This window comes from Mobula birostris, chromosome 14, assembly GCF_030028105.1.
Source record: "Mobula birostris isolate sMobBir1 chromosome 14, sMobBir1.hap1, whole genome shotgun sequence".
NCBI lineage: Eukaryota > Metazoa > Chordata > Chondrichthyes > Myliobatiformes > Myliobatidae > Mobula > Mobula birostris.
In genome coordinates, this window is record NC_092383.1 from 73497749 (window position 1) to 73514982 (window position 17234).

Consider the following 17234-nt stretch of genomic DNA (forward strand, 5'->3'; position numbering starts at 1 on the left):
AAATGGTAAAAGAAAATGCGGACTGAGAACGATTTTCAGTTATTAACTGCTTAGCTTCCTTGATTGCCATTTATTAGTTATCTACCAAAGTAATGTGTAATACTGGTGAAGATGCTGAATTTACACTGAATTATCATTCTTAGATAAGGGTGTTTGTTATCAAGCTCAATATGACCGATCAGAATAACAGCTTCCAGACAGCAAGCTCAAATAATAATAGGCAGTACTAACACAAGGAGGAAAGGGTAACAGCATGCAGCCATAATCGAGATGGAGTGTGGTTGAGGATTGTTTTTATACATATAATTGATGAAGAAGGCAGCTATTCTACAGCACTAGGTCCATATGACAGAGCCCCATTGGTGAATTAAGTGTTATGTTAAATGTCATCTAGTAAACTCCTTTTGTTCCATTTCTTGTTTTGTATTTGCTTAAAAACATTTATCCTGATTAAGTCGATGTCCTGCAATTTAATGATAGGATTAGCTGGCAAGCACTAGATCAGTGGAATGAGAGGGGGATTACTGAAATTAACTCTTATTCTCAGACTCCGAATCCCTCTGATTCTGAGGAAGGAAATGGCAGCCTTTGTCTTTTTGCTCCCAACGTCTGTGGAGAGTAAAGACAGAAAAAGCAAAAGGAAAAGGTGAAAGGAGAGGACATGAATAGCTGGTGCAAAGTAAAATCTTTTCTTGAACTTTCTCTAATGGAAGCCAGGAGTGTTAGAGGGAATGGAGCAATTAGTACTCAGATTAGTTTGGGATTAATGATGAACTTTTGGAATAGAGTGATCTAATGGAATAACACTGAATTATTTCAATCACTACCAATCTGAGATGCAATTGACCAACCATCTTGAGGAGGAAGTGAAATCACAGTACAGCAGCTCTTCTTCAGATTCTTGTAGTGACATGAAACAACACTGCAAATTGCTGACTACAATCCTTGCTCCTACCCCCTTATAGATCTTACAAATCTTTTACATTGTTATTACTGGCCCCTTGTGTACAGACTTAGTTTGGGATTGATGGACTAGAGCAGGGGTTCCCAACTTGGGCTTCACGGATCCTTTGCTTAGTGGTATTGGTCAATGGAATAGAAAAGGGTTGCGAGCTGGACTAGACGGAGAATGGAACAATAGGATTATATTAGCGTTAAAACGGAGCTCTATAGAAAGTGGGGAACATCAGCATTGTAATATAAATAAAAGAGAGAATGGAAAACTGGATTGGGCTTGAGAATCATATGAACGATGTGGATGGAAAGGGTACTGGGACTCAGAAAGGGGTGTGTGGAAAGATCAGAATTGAGGGATAAGTTTGGAATCAATACTCACCACAAAGAATCCATATTATAAAGTAGACCAAACAAGAGCAATAGATTTCCTTCTATGACAGCAATCTTATACTGAGATTTAATAGTTAAAGCTAAAAATTTCATTAATTTATTGCATTTAAATTTATTGGCTACAATGATTAGATTTGAACCTTGTCAATAGATAATTCGTCCGAACTCATAACTTGCTATTCTATTAATTTAACCAGTAAGTCACTATTCCACTGTGTAAAATAGGTAAGATTAGTGAGCGATTTTTGCCACATGTAGAGAAGCAGTGATGGTGTGACAAATGGAAGAGTGGCATTAATCTGGGCATTGAGGAAAAGAGTATAGCCATGGGATTAACCTGGGAATCCTGTATCATGAGTCAGGTTTCCTAAATCTTTTCCTTGATCCACTCTTGAATGCCCAATTGGATTAGTTTGAGAGATGTTGCTGCTTTGTGCAGTAACTGTTTTAATTTAATGTCCATAAAACCAGCTTCCCAAAAACCAATGGGATGGGTGGCCAATTAGTCTGTTGAGGTTGAATGATTTCCATGAAATGAGGAAAGATCCTATGCTACCAAGAATGCAATGAACTCATTCTGGATGGTAATGTATCTGAAGAAGGGCTGCTTCAGTGTGGCAACACCCACTCCTCAGTTAGTCTCAGCATGCTGCATTTAAAAATACAAAACTATGAAACTTGGGACAGTCTCTCCACACAGGGAGAAGAAAAGCTGCCTGTGGTAATGGCAGACTATGGCTTTATAAGTTGAAATTCAGTCACACAGCACTATTTGAGTGATAGTTAGTTTGGCCTAGAGTAATTTACAGTTGGAATCATTTCAGGGTCAAACAAAGAGGGGCCTGATTGGACATTTCCATTGGTGAGCAATATTTCCACAAAGGTGTGTGAGTGTGCACACACACACATCTTGCTACTAGCTCACAAAGGAATTAAAACTGTGCACAAAAGGTTGTCACCCTCTACCTCGTTGGCATGTTAAATATATTTCAGGATTGTACACAATCACATTTCCTTTTCCGGTTTCCAATGCAGACAGTGTTGACAATGTGCAGTTTGCAATGATTTGTTGGCGGATTTTAGAATTGGCTTATTTATACTGTTTTTATTGAAGAAATTATTCAGTGCGCACATGTTGTTGTCTCCAGTCAAAAAATTGCACAGCGCAAGATTTTTGTGCACGTTGGCCATTACAAATTAGAGGGAACATTGTTCATGAGTCTTCATTCTGGTTCCGATACTATTTCTGCAGCAGAGAAGCACATGGAGGTGTGGGGCATTGGAAATGCTTAGCAGCTTCTATTTTAGGAGGATCTGACCAAGGCAGGATCTAATAACAGGCTAATTTTAAAGTGGATAACCACAGTTCCCAATGTGATATGCTGGTTGAAATGAGTAAAAGAAGTAATTTGGAAATATGAATCCAAAGGGAGCACTTCAAGACGTAGTTGGATAGAGGATGATTGACTCAACTGGTCTGAATCATTTTATCCTTCATGTCGACCTTGTGAGAAAGAAGAGAAAGAGTAGGAACTGCATGGTTTAAGGATCCTGGAAGGAAACGATTTAGTTTTGTTGAGGAAGGAGGAGGAGACTGGGAATAAGGGATGACTGTACTCAGAGTTGTTCATCACTTTGCTGGGTTTCTGGTGCAGCTGGCATCACTGTCCTAAAGTAGGTCAGTGTCTCATCATGTGCTTTAATGCAGAGAGCAACCTGTAATTGAGATTTCTTCATTGTTGAATATCTGTCTGTTCCCCAATCTTTCAGAAATTTCCTGCATACAATTTGTGCACAAGTATATATTTATCAAAATTACCATTCTGTCGTTTTGTGTTGATCCCTATTACTTCTGCGTATTTCCAAGTCAAATTATTTAATTATAATACTGAGGAAGACTGAATGTCATGCCTTCATTTTTGTTGCTACCCTCTACTGATGTTATCTACAAAACATCCTTACTCATATCTTTTTCTTTATTTATCCAGTCCCCTGTTAACTGATGTCATGTTCTCTGCTTCAGTATCCACTGGAAGTAATGCATTTTTAATTATGACACGTGAGGAAAAAATTTCTCACTTCTTTGCTAAACCTCAGTTTGTGCCTGTTAACTATTCATTGGCCAGTTGGAAATGCTTCCTCATATTAAAAATCTTCCGCTAACTTTCTCTGTTCTAGATTAAATAGGCCTCAATTTTTATCACTTATAACTTCTCAATTATGATCTCAGTTGAGTAAATTTTTACTCTCCGTCATTGCAATACCCTTCCAGTAATATATTGACAGGAGCTATGTGTGATCATCCAGCTGAAACATACGGATTGTTACAAAGAACAAAAGTCATTGAGCCTATTGCAATGCATATTAAGAGGTTATTCCTCAGATTGGATGGTGCTTTCTGTATTAATTGTGGATTGTCTACTCAGCAGCTAAAAAAACAGGTAATAAAGTGCTGCTGAAGGCTGCTAATAAAATGAAAAAAATAGATACTTTTTATATCTGTCTGATTTGGAATCTGAAGGGATGAACTTGGCTCCTCCAGACCCTGCATTATAGCATCAGCTACAAATTCACTGAATCTTCGCTACTTAAGGCCCAATCTAGAATTTCAACTTTCAATACCCATTTCCTGATCTCCCCTTTTCCATATCTGATCTCTGAATTCTGGTCTCTCCATTCTTCTCCCAGTTGCTTCACCTGTACCATTCTTCCATTGTTCTACACATACTCTTTATCATATTCTCTTTTCCTTCTCCTGACACTCCCTCAGTCTCTTTTTTTAACCAATTATCTCCTCATGATTATTTCCCCTTTCTATATCTCTCTTGTTCTGTCCCCACTTTCGAATCTGATCTCTCTCTCTCTCTCTATCCTGTCCTGTTCTGTCCTCACTTCAGAATCTGATCTCTCTCTCTCTCTCTCTGTTGTATGAATTCCTTGTTCAGATTACTATCTCTTTTCCCAAGTTTTATGTCTCATTCTCCTCCTGACTTTCATTCCTCTCTCCTTGTTGTCTATTTCTAAATGTTAGTTCAACCCTAATCCACACCTCTGAGATGAACCACCATCTTTTTATTTGGTCTTCCAGCTCAAAAGACATGATTATTAAGCTATGGGATTATTGGTACATTAATATTCTTTAGGGAAATAAACCAGCTGTACTCAACATATCTGAGTCCATATGTAACTCCCATCCCACGACAATGACTCTTAATTGCTCTCCAAAGTGATGAGGGAGAATATTCATTGACTACTGTAAGTCAAAAAGATCTATACTATGTTTCAAAGCAAATAAACCAATAAGCATTGACAGTAGTGCATGTCTTGAAAATGGAAATCAGTGTTGGCTGCCAACAAATGAAAATGTTTTTAATAGCGCACAATTCACAAGACATCAAAGCTCCAAATGGTTCTTCAGTTTCATATTGAATAAGAGATATGTAAATCCTCGTCCATATAAAAATAACATTTTTGCACATACTCGTTAATTGATTAATTTGTTAGCAATTTTTGCATCAAATATTATGTTGCAGTATTTGTGCTCCCAGCTCTAGTGCTGTCTCAGTCAGCAATAACGAACAAGTATTAGTTTAGACACTAGCCTGCTTCATGCTTGTCTAACTTTCTATTTTAGTGACTCATTTGTACTGTCAGCATAAATTGATTCAAATTTATTTCTTAAAGTTCAGTGGCTAAGCAAGCAAATTGCTAAGGGTCTCAGGAATACACAAGGTCCACAAATGAGCTAATCTCAGCCATGTAACTCAATAACACTCTCCCTACTTTTTGGCTGATATTTCTGGTTCTGAACCTAGATAGTAAACCAGGTTGGATAGATCATCAGACGAGGACTAGATGGGGTTATCAGATGAGGACTGGATGAGGTCACCAGCTGAGGACTACATGGGGTAATTAAATGGTTAGATGAAGTCATTAATTGAGGACTGGGTAAGATCACCACCAGATGAGAGCTGTGCGAGGTCATTAGACGAAGACTGACCTGGTCCTATCAGCAAACTTTTCTGGCTGTTTTTAGTAGTTTGCTTCAAAAAAAAGACATTGATGAAATGCCTGACCCATGAAAGCCTGCAGATGCTGGCAAACTAAAGTAACACACACAAAATGCTAGAGGAACTCAGCAGGTCCAGAAGCATATAAGGAGGAAAAAAAAACAGTTGACATTTTGGGCCGCGACACTTCACCAGCCTGACACCTTGACTGTTCTTTTCCCTCCCTGGATGTAACCTGGCCTCCTGAGTTCATCTGGCACATCATAAACTCAAGAGATTCTTTAGATGCTGGAAATATTCTGATGGCCTGAACATTGATTTCTCTAACTTCTGGTAATTCATCCCCTGTCCCCCTTGCCCTTGTCTTCCATTCCTAATTCTGATTTCACACTTTCTCCTTCTCTTCATCTCACTAGACTATCTTGTTCCCTTCCTCTTCCCTTTCCTCCTTGGCCTACTATCTTCCCCTATTAGATTCCTTCTTCTTCTGCCTCTTACCTCTTCCAGCTATCACCTCCCAGTTATCAATCCCCCTCATTTGGTCTTGCCTATCATGTGCCTGCTTGTACTCTTTCCCCTCCCACCCCACCTTCTTATTCTGCCTTCTCACCCAACCCGTGATGATGATCCAGTCCTGAAGAAGGGTCTCGACCTGAAACATCGACTTTTTAATTTTCCTCCATAGATGCTGCTTGAGTTTCTCCAGCATTTTGTATGTGTTGATGAAGCGCTTGCAGCTGAATGCAAGATCTTCTGTTTTATGTATCTAGCATGAAACATTTTATTTGAATGCCATAAGATATTGATAACTATTTCAGTCTAACATAATAAACGCTCAGTGATACGTGATCAGACTTCAACACAACAGCATAATTGAAATTCTGTCCTAGATGAGTTCTGATTAGAGTGATGGAACATCTTACATTCTAGTCATTCACAAATCCTTCATTTTCTGTAAATATATTTTTCATAATAAGATCAGAAGCACCCTGAAGATAGATGTCCTTCAAAAAATTCAGCCAGTCATTCAAATTCAGGTCAGGCATACTGGGGTCCAGTAATGATAAAAATACTTAACAATATGGTTGCTGAAAATCCATAACTGAAGAATTGATCATAATTTTAATGCAACTGTAAACCAGCAAGGATACAACCTCTTCAGGTGAAGCATTGGAGGAAGGAGGTAATGAATTCACAAAATGGTGAAGGATAAAGGACCAGTGCCCAAGGATGACTAAAAGCTGGGAGTTAATGGCATGTGTTGGTGAGCAGATTTAGTCAGAGCCACTTCAGCTTCCAAGTTGACTGGGAATGTGAACACTTCAGAGAAATAACATTTCCTTTATCTACAAGAAAGTCACAGGGATCCACCTGCTATGGATCCCCACTCCCCATGCACTGGTAAATTGCATGCTCCTCCCCCTCCCCTAAATTGGGAAATTATCCAGGTTCACAAACCTATTGGGAAATTACACAGCTCCTCACCTGACCCCATCATTGAATTGGTGGGGAGTGGGAGGAGGGAGACTATGCATCATCCACAACCTTGCTTTACCTTCTGGAAATTTACCCATTCCTCTCCACTCGGAGAAATTATCTGCCACCGCACTCCAGCCCCTAGATTTTATGTGAAGTAAGCCAGATCCCTTTCACTATCTGGTTAATTAGGCAGGTTCTCTCTGGATACTGAAAGATTATTGCTGTCCCTTCCACTTTCTGGTAGATATTGTAATTCCCTTCTTCAGTTCTTCCCTATAAAGATATTGCACAGTTGTTTACTCCTGGGTGTTAATGAAGGAGATTCTGCTGCCGAAGAAAATTTCTAGCTCAAACTAAGATGCAGTTCGCAAACTGCTCAGCATTAAAAATTACAAGGTCATAAAATAAAATCACTGAGGCCCTCCATCTAGTCACTGCAGAGAGAGAGAGAGAAAGAGAAAGCGAGGACAAGTCACTCCTTCAGACCCATTTAGTGTTTTCTGATATGTTTTCAGGGCTATATCCTCCCTCAGCCCAGTCTGATCCAACATAAGCAATTGAGCACATCTCATTCACACATCCAGGAACTGCAGGTAAGTGTATCAGTAAACTCAGAGACTGAGGCATGAGTATTCATCTACTACTGGCTAATACCAAGCTGCATGTTTGATCTTCATAAACTAATTAATCTAGTGACAGTCCTTGGGCACTAACTTGCTGCCCAGTCTACATCTCAGATATAAGTCAGATGCTAAATGCATTTCATTGGCATTTCATTATCTGTACTCGGCACAATGACAATAAAGTTGAATCTAATCTCCTTCGAGTATGGAATCCAGATTTCATTCAGAGCCTCTCTTTCTTCTTGTATTCATAGTCATCCCCTCAATTTCATTTAGCCTAGCCACTATTTCCAGACCCTTGGCTACATCTCTTGTACATTAAGATGGGCTCTTGGCCTTACAATCTACCCCATTAACATCTTGCACTGCACTTTTCACTTTTACACTTAGTTCTGCATTGTTTCTATTTTACTGCACGGTGCAATGATTTGATCTGTATAAGCAGCTTGCAAGACAAGCTTTTCACTGTACCTTGGTACATGTGATGATAATAATAATAAACAAATATCATAGAAGCCAGCAGTGTTGGGTGAGAAAGCCATTTGCCTCTATCTCCCTCCTCTCTCGGGATGATGAGCCCTTCATAACTGTCTAATGACATAAGACATTAAAGTCATCCCTCCACTTATCATTTAGCATGAGGGTCTAACACCGCTCCTGGACACTTTCCTACATAGTATCCCTGATCTGTGCTAATCCTTAATTACGTACCCTCCTACACAGAAACACAACAGAAATATTGAGCCATTCAGCCTGCTGAATTTATTCAGATTATAATGGCTTAAATCCATTTCCCACATAGGTTCCACATTCCTCACGTGATAACACTTGGTCAGTCTCGTTTTTTTTTAATATTTCTATTTGATTGAGAGAGGAAATAGTTTCAGAATTCCAAAGTTTGTGGATTGAAGACAAAAAAAAAAAAAATCTGCAAGTGCTGGAATCTGTAGCACAAAACAAAATTCTGGAACAACCCAAGTAGCATCTGTGGAGCCAAAGGATGTGCATCAGGCCTCGGACTGAGAAGAAAGAAGAAAGATTGTCGGAACGTTGCATTCTGCAGGAGGGGAGGGACAGAGTTTCTGTTGACTGAAAGATTCTTTCCTGACATATGGCACCATCCCTGATCAACCTAACTCTCATTTTAGTATGGTGTCTGTTTGTTGGTGTTGAGTTCGATAATGAGGGATAGGGCAGAGAGCACACACCAGCAGGGCAGCAGGCAGGGTATTCAACTCAACTTTGTTGGTAACTCTGTTTATACAGTATGTGAACTCCTCCCATTTGGGAGTGGCTAACCCATTAACTACCACGACAGTTGAAGTCTCCCACCTGAAGAAATGGTCTCCCTCCATCTTTATGAAATCTTTTAATTACCTTAAATACCTGAATTACATCATTACTTACTTAAGCTCATTGCCTCTTCTGTGGCATAGGCTGCAGACAGTAGCTTGCCAGAGTCCTTTGTCCATTAGCTTCTGTTGGGGTTTCTGTAACTCTGGGTTTTTATGAGGTGGAGTTGCTAGCCCCATGGCCAACCCTCCTCCTTTAGCAGCCAGACTTGGGATCATTGATAGCAGAGTCGAATTACATCATGGCATAACCTTATAAATTTGAAGGCATATAGGCATACAAGCTTCTCATGCCCAACCTGCCTTATTATTCAGTCAGGACCAGAAACTGCTTTGTAACTATCTCCCGCCATTGTCCCATCCACCACTCGCAAAACATTACTACACCTACTCTGAGATGCTATGCCCAAAGCTGATAGAAGTACTCTCAATAGAGTGTAAATTTGACTTGATGAATTTATATGACTATGACATTCCAACTGTTTGTATTCAGGCGTCATTTGAGCTAAAGCTGATTGACCATATTCTTTAATTAATTTTTGTACCTGTCCATCAAATTGTTATCATTTCCACATCCAGACAGCTAATTGCAAAAAAACTGAACTTCTGGAAAAACTCAGCAGATGAAGCAACAACTGATGGAAGCCCTCAATCCGAAATGTTGACATATCCCTTCTTCCTCCATAGATGCTGCCTCACCCACTGAGTTCTTTTGGCATTTATTATTTGCTCCAAATTTCAGCATCTACAGTATCTTGTTTATCTCCTGGGAAGCTAGATCTCTCGTGATTCTCGCATCAGACTTGAGATATCAGCAGAAGTTTGACTCGCGCATGATGCTTGCTTATTTGCTGGAGATATGGATTTTAACTGTTTTAAAATTCATCCCTAGAATCTGGACATTTCTGTCAGTTCTACATTCATTGGTCCTTCATGGTAACAAAGTAACAATGAGCCACAATAGTCCATGAGATCGAGGCTGGTTCACATTGCCATTGGTTTAGGACTTTCAGAATATCGAAAAAATTGTGTACGGTGGAGGGAGTAACTTGAAATGCTGGTGGATGTCTGTTACTGTATAGCACTGGAATACCATGCAAATATGTTTAGGTTTGCAACTTTATAGCTCAAGGATTCAGTACAGAGATTTGGAATGTAGAACACAGCAGAGGAATAGGCTCGTCGGCCCATGATGTTGTTCCAAACTAATTCAGCGAATGATACCTCATACCTTCTGTCTGTTCATTGTCCGTATCGCTCCAGACTCGGCATATTTACATGCCTATCTATCTAAGAGCATCATAAAAGTCTCAGTCGTATCCACCATCATCCTCGGCGATGCATTTCTGCACCCACTACTCCCTGTGTGAAAAGAGGTGTACACTGCCTTGCATATCTCTTTTGTAATTTCTCTCTCTCTCACCTTCATTGTATGTCCTTTAGTGCTGGACATTTTTGACCCTTGGGGGAGAAAATGTATGGCTATCTACTCTATGTCTCTGCAACACACATCAAAGTTGCTGGTGAATGCAGCAGGCCAGGCAGCATCTATTGGAAGAGGTACAGTCGACGTTTCGGGCTGAGACCCTTCGTCAGGAGTCACGACAGGTCCTGACAAAGGGACTCAGCCTGAAACGTCGACTGTACCTCTTCCAATAGATGCTGCCTGGCCTGTTGCGTTCACCAGCAACTTTGATGTGTGTTGCTTGAATTTCCAGCATCTGCAGAATTCCTCATGTTTGTGTTACTCTATGTCTCTCATCATTTTATAAACTTCTAACCTGTCTCCCCCTCAGCCTCCTGAGCTCCAGAGAAAGCATCTCTAGTTTGACCAACCTCTTCTTGTAGTATATGTCCTTTAATCCTTTATCACTTAAAATTAGATTTGCAGTTCAGGAAAAGGGCATTTGACTCCTCATCTCAATATGTAACCTTAAAGCACCTTGATGGGTAAGGGCTGTGGTGTTATAAGGTGAGGACACGATACTGATGACTACAGTTCTATAATTGAATACAATTGAGCTACAGTATGGATGTACTGAGTAACGACCTCTCATGTTACAGTACAAGTGGATACCATCTGGATTCACACTTCATGGTATGATTCTGTCTTTAATAAAATAAGAACGGTTGGGTACAGATCTGTCACTGTCTGATGCTGGAGAAAGTCTAAAAGGTTTCGGTATGGTCTGAATGGGCTGAAGGGCCTGTTTCTGTTCTGGTACTTCTCTGTGACTCTAGGATTCTGAGTACTATTGGTTGCAGGTCTGTGGCTGACTGTACACACAGGTCTGACCGTCTGTTATTACAGTGGAGGTAACCTGCTAGACACAACTAGATGCAGGTGTATCAGTGAATGATGTACTGCTGGTAGTACAGATCTGCTGCTGGTCATGGTGGGGGTGCAGCAGTTTTCAGGGGTTATATTTAGACTACTGAGGATTACCACCCTTTGTGCAGTCCATTGCTGAACGTGGAGCTGTGACGACCACCTGGGGTCGGATCAGATGGCGAATGCCTTCCTCACACTGACACAAGTCTGCTGAATCCTTGAATAAATTAAGTCATACATCATGAGTCACAGGAGGATGCGGGAAATGATCCAAAAAGGCCCCTGGCATTTGTTATATTTTCCAAATGTATTTACAGCTGCGACAATCACCTGGGAATCATCGTACAGAAAATGTCCCAGATTTCACTTCAGTAGAATATCCTGCACCATGCCCTGTTAGTTAGACATTGTTTCTCAGCCTTCATTCCGTCTTGTGTTTGTTGTCTCTATTTATCAACCAGTGGCTTTCTTAATATCCCCTTGTGACATTTTTCTACATATTACACTTGCTATGCACTTACCCCTTCACTGGCATCTTTCAAAGGCTGCAATAGAGTGTTCCCAGCACCACTGTTATTCTCTATTCCATGACATTTTCAATTACAAGCCTGTTCAGCTATCCATGTTGTCTAATTCCTTCTTCTAATGTGACTGAACTCTGTCCCTATATCGGTTCTACAATTGCACAAACTCTTATCCATACACTTAAAACCTCTAGTTATGGCCAATTGATGGTCTCCCATCTAACATTCGAGATCCAAAACTCTGCCACTTGCATCCTGATTTCAACCAAAAATTGTGAGGTCATCAGCCTGATTCTGGAACATATTTTTAAAATTCTGACCCTTGTTTTCAAAACCTTCCTTGGCCTCACCTTGGGAACCTTCTCCAGTTCTCTAGACCACCTCTGAGATCACAGTGGTGCCTCCAACCTGGTTATAGCTCAAAAACAGGCCCAGTTCATACAGACATTCAAGAATTCATGGTAAGATTCTTGGCCATGTGGAGGATCAGAGGGATCTTGCGGTCTGAGTCCATAGGACACTCAAAGCTGCTGCGCAGGTTGACTGTGTGGTTAAGAAGGCATATGGTGCATTGGCCCTCATCAGCCATGGGATTGAGTTCAAGAGCTGAGAGGTAATGTTATAGCTATATAGGACCATAGTCAGACCCCACCTGGAGTACTGTGCTCAATTCTGGTCACCTTACTACAGGAAAGATGTGGAAGCTATAGAAAGAGTGCAGAGGAGATTTACAAGGATGTTGCCTGGATTGGGAAGCATGGTTATGAGAACAGGTTGAGTGAACTAGGCCATTTCTCCTTGGAGCGACGGAGGATGATAGGTGACCTGATAGAGGTGTAAAAGATGATGAGAGGTATTGATCGTGTGGATAATCAGAGGCATTTTCCCAGGGCTGAAATGGCTAGCACGAGACAGCACAGTTTTAAGGTGCTTGGAAGTAGATAGAGGAGATGTCAGGGGTAAGTTTTTTTTAGGCAGAGAGTGGTGAGTGCATGGAATGGGCTGCCGGTGGCGGTGGTGGAGGCGAATACAATAGGGTCTTTAAGAGACCCTTGGATAGGTACATGGAGCTCAGCAAAATAGAGGGCTATGGTAACTACGTGTTCAGCACAGCATTGTGGGCCGAAGGGCCTGTATTGTGCTGTAGGTTTTCTATGTTTCTAATTCACTTGCACTAATCCTGCATTCCTCTTTAAGAATATCCCCTTTTAATTTTCTTGCATTTCCAGATTCTACCTCTCACCTACAAAGTAGGGACAATTTAAAACCACCAACCAGCATGGGTGTGGGATATGGGAGGGAACCAGAGCACCTGGGGGAAATCCCATGTGATTACAGGTAGAACAAGCAAACTCCACACAGGCAGCACCAAAGGTCAGAATTGAAGCTATGAAGCCACGAGACAGCAGCTCAACGAGCTCCACCTATGGCTGCCACTTGTGCTTTCCTGATTTTAATTAGCTCCATCGTTGATGTTACTTTGACTAGAAGTTAAGTAACAAATAAATGCAGCTTCAGTTTTGGAACTCCATCACATCCTAACTCCTCCTAAACTCCCCTTCTACCTCTCTGCCCTTCTCCAACCTCCTATCTCTCCATAAATTTTCCAGAGCATTTAGTCACATGCCCAATTATCTCTTTATTTTCCTTGGAAAGGCTCTATATAAATCAGGTATCAATTCCTTGACTGATTTGTAATTGCTTGTGGTTAATTAAGCAAAGTCACTGAAAGTTATTGTGCATTCAACCTGGAGGGCTGGATTTCTGCTTTATCGCAATGTTTGCTAACAAGCCCCAGAGACAGGAGTCTGTGACTCTCGGCAGTGCCATGTGGTCGTTGACTGCTAATTCATGATCCCGTCCAGGGTGGCAATTAAACTGAGGTTAATGACATTACCCAGGCATTTTTTCACAGTTTCAAGATACTGGTCCTGGGGGTCAGAATGAAGTTGTGACGTGAATTGGCGTTGGGCTGAGATGAGTTGACTGCCTTCCAATAAATGTTTCCAATCACTTTTCCATGGTGACATGATGTAATCCTTCAAATCACATTGTTACCCTTTGGGGTTTGGGCAGAAAGAGTTGGGAAATCAATCTAAAAAGGAAGCGTGAAGTCAGGTTAGGAAGCAAGGCTTTGAGGGAGTGTGAGCTGGAAGGAGTTAAGGCAGTTGAATTAGGGTCAAGTTTAAAAGGAGCAAAGTCAGGGCAAGGGTCACTATTGTACTGAGTCAGAAGAATGATATAAATATGAGGAAGGAGGTATTGAGTTCAAGTATTAGGGTATAAATGATTGGGACAAAAATTCAGAAAACATGTGCTAAGGGACTTGGAGTTTTAGTTCAGGATTCTCTCGAGATTAACTTGCAGTTCTGAATCAGTAGTAAAGAAAGCAAATGCAATTTATCAATTGTTTCAAGAGGACTAGAATATAAAAGCAAGGATCCACTGTCGAAGCTTCATAAGGCATTGGTGAGACCATACCTGAAATATTGTGAGCAATTTTGGGCTTGGTATCTAAGGAAGGATGTGCTGGCCCTGTAGAGGGTCCAGGGGAGGTTCACAGGAATTGTCCCAGGAAAGAAAAAGGCTTAACATATTGAGGAGTGTTTGAAGTCTCTGGGGCTGTACTGGATAGAGTTCCAACGGATAAGGGGGGGAATTCATTGAAACCCATTGAATCTTGAAAGAATTGAATAGAGTGAATGTGGAGAGGATGCTTCCATTCATCTAGGATCTGAAGGCACAGCTTCTAAATGAAGGGAAATGCCTTTAAAACTGAGATGAGGAGGAATTTCTTCAGCCAGAGGGTGGTAAATCTGTCAAATGTATTACAACAGAGGGTTTATAGAGGCCATGGGTGTACGTTAAGCAGAGATTGATAGGTTCTTGATTGGTAAGGGTTTAAGAGTTTTGGAGAGAACCCGAATCAGATTTTTTATAAATTTTGTTGTTTTGTGGTAGTGATACAATGCAAGACATATAATTAAAATAATATTGAGAGTGGTGCCAGGAGTTAAGGAGGGAGGTTAAGGATGCAAGAACTGATGCAAGCAATGAGAAACTGAAAGACATTTTAGATATAATTAGGAGCAAAGGGGGCTCGATTCTTAATGTGCTACGATAAGTGTCAATTATAGAAAGCCTCCACTGAAAAATAGTGCATTGTATGGGAACTGAATATTACGTCTGCTGTCATCAGAATGCCTCCTTCTATTAGGATAAAGAAGTGGGTGTTTGACATGAGTCACCTTGAGTCAATGTTTTCAGTTCCTGTAACACGAAGTCGGCCACAGATGTAAGGAAGAGATTCTGGAGGCATTAATAACTAAACCGCCTCTGCACCCGCCCTTCAGGCATAGAATAGATTACAAGGATCAGAGAATTCACAGACTCCCATTGATCTGGGAACATTTCACCCAACTGTTAAAACACAGTGTGAACCAGTTTAATATATTCTAATTTATGTTAAATATTTGTCTAATTTGCAGGTGCTTATCTTGTTCCATACTTCATTCTGCTTCTTATCATTGGGATTCCTCTGTTTTTCCTGGAGCTTGCAGTGGGCCAGAGGATAAGGAGGGGAAGTATTGGTGTCTGGAATTATATCTGCCCCAGGCTGGGAGGCATTGGATTTGCAAGTTGCATTGTGAGTACCATAGCTCAGTTAAGTGGCTTACAACTGAAGGAACTGTTTAGAATTGCTTGCACGATGTTGACCAGTCATCGACGGAACTAGGTTAAGAAACTCACTATACAACTCTTAATTAGTTGAAGCTCGCACTTTATTGTCTCTGCATGAACAACAGCGTAACTGTGTTGACCCCGGGCCAACAACTTAGAACATGAATTCTACCGTTCTCTTTGTTCCAATACTCACTCAGACCGCTTTTCCAATTTATGACACTGAAATGGGGAATGTCTGTTGGCTAGACAATCGATCCTTCTTCTCCTAGCCCCTAGCATGGAGTTCTTCCTTGCGATGGTGAATCTCTGATAGAATTCATCGCCATCTTGTATCCAAAAACCCCTGTTTTTAAATTCATTCCTTACCATTTCAAATGTTGCCTTTTAGTGTTATTTGCTATGAGTCATCCAACTGACCAATAATATCTTCTTACTGGCTCAGGTCCAAGCCAGCATCCTTTTATTGCCCTACTTACGCAAGTGACAACTGGTAATTTATGGCTCTTTGTTCTCAGTCAGGAACCAGCATGAATCACTCAGGACAGACACAGACCCCAACATTTATAAACCTGCATGTTATATCCAACCACAGAACACCTCCCAAATAATTCCTCATTTAGAAATTGTCTCTAGTCTACCTGTAGCATCATTGTGTCTACTTTAAAATACTGAAAGCCAAGCAACTCCAGTTCACAAAATAGCAGCCTCCGTTCCTTTGACCTCATGGCAAGGACAAAGACAATTGGTTTGTCTGCTTCCATTGTCCTCAGCCCACTTGAATTTGATGTTTTCTGTTTCTTTTTATGAGTGGACTAGTTTGAATTTTAGCTCAGAACCACATGAAATGGACTGAGTGAAATGTGTAAACTTTTAAGAATTTGAAACTTGATTGTTACTCACCCACTCCCAACACCAGCTGAGAGGGAAGAGAAGAGGGTAACCAGCACTTTCTCAGAGGTAGTTTGTTCCCAAAAGTACTATATTGAAACCACACAGCTCAGAATTAACCTCTCATCCCCTCATCCCACTCTCTTTCCCTCCATCATAGAATCATGGAGTCATCCTGCATTAGAACACAGCCTTTGGCCATTCATATCAAATATCGATTATCCAATTATGTTAATCCTATTTTCCAGCATTTGACCCATAGCTTTGTATGCTTTGGAACCTTAAGTACTCCTCCAGATGCTTCACAGATGTAGATCTCTGCTTCTACCAGCCTCTCAGTCAATGTGCTTTAGATTCTACCCACCTTCTGGAGGAAAAATACTTCCCCTCAGACCTCCTAAATTTCCTCCTTATCACTGTTAACCTATGCTTTCTGATTTTAGACACTTTTATTATAGAGAAAAGCGTCTTACTACTCACCCTACTCTCTTATACTGATACATACTGTAACCTTATCCCTCCTTAGCCTCCTCTTCTCTGTGGAAAACAAGCTCAGCTTATCCTGACCACCTCGTTGCGGAAAAACTTTATTTCAGGCAACATCCTGGTGACAGAACTTTACACAATACTCCAGCTGTCACCTAACCAAAATTATGTATGGTTTTCTTCTGTTCTGTGCTCCAGTTAATGAAAGTGAGAATCTCACAGCTGAGGAATGTGAGAATCTCATCTACATATCTTCTCATTTGTTTCATCTACCTCTGCTGTAACCTTCAGTGGTCCTTGGGCTTGTACATCAAGGCTCTCTGCTCTTAATTTTCATAAAATATCCTTCCCTCCTCCTTCAGGAACAGATTAATTCCACTCTGGGTTAAGAATATTTACTGACATCTCGATAATCCTTTACAGTGATGAATTTAAGGACACCTTTTATCATCACCGTACTGTTAACATAATTCTAGCTATTCTTAATTTTGCATGTAGGCAGTGAGTTA

At 40.7% G+C, this 17234-nt stretch overlaps 1 protein-coding gene across 1 annotated transcript in view; it reads left to right on the top strand.

Moving 5' to 3' along the window:
- Nucleotides 1–17234, top strand: part of slc6a17 (solute carrier family 6 member 17) — a 61168-nt gene that overhangs the window by 18235 nt on the left and 25699 nt on the right. The window contains exon 3 of the mRNA XM_072277780.1: nt 15156–15313. Coding sequence (XP_072133881.1) covers nt 15156–15313 — 158 coding nt within the window. The remainder of the gene's footprint in view (nt 1–15155; nt 15314–17234) is intronic.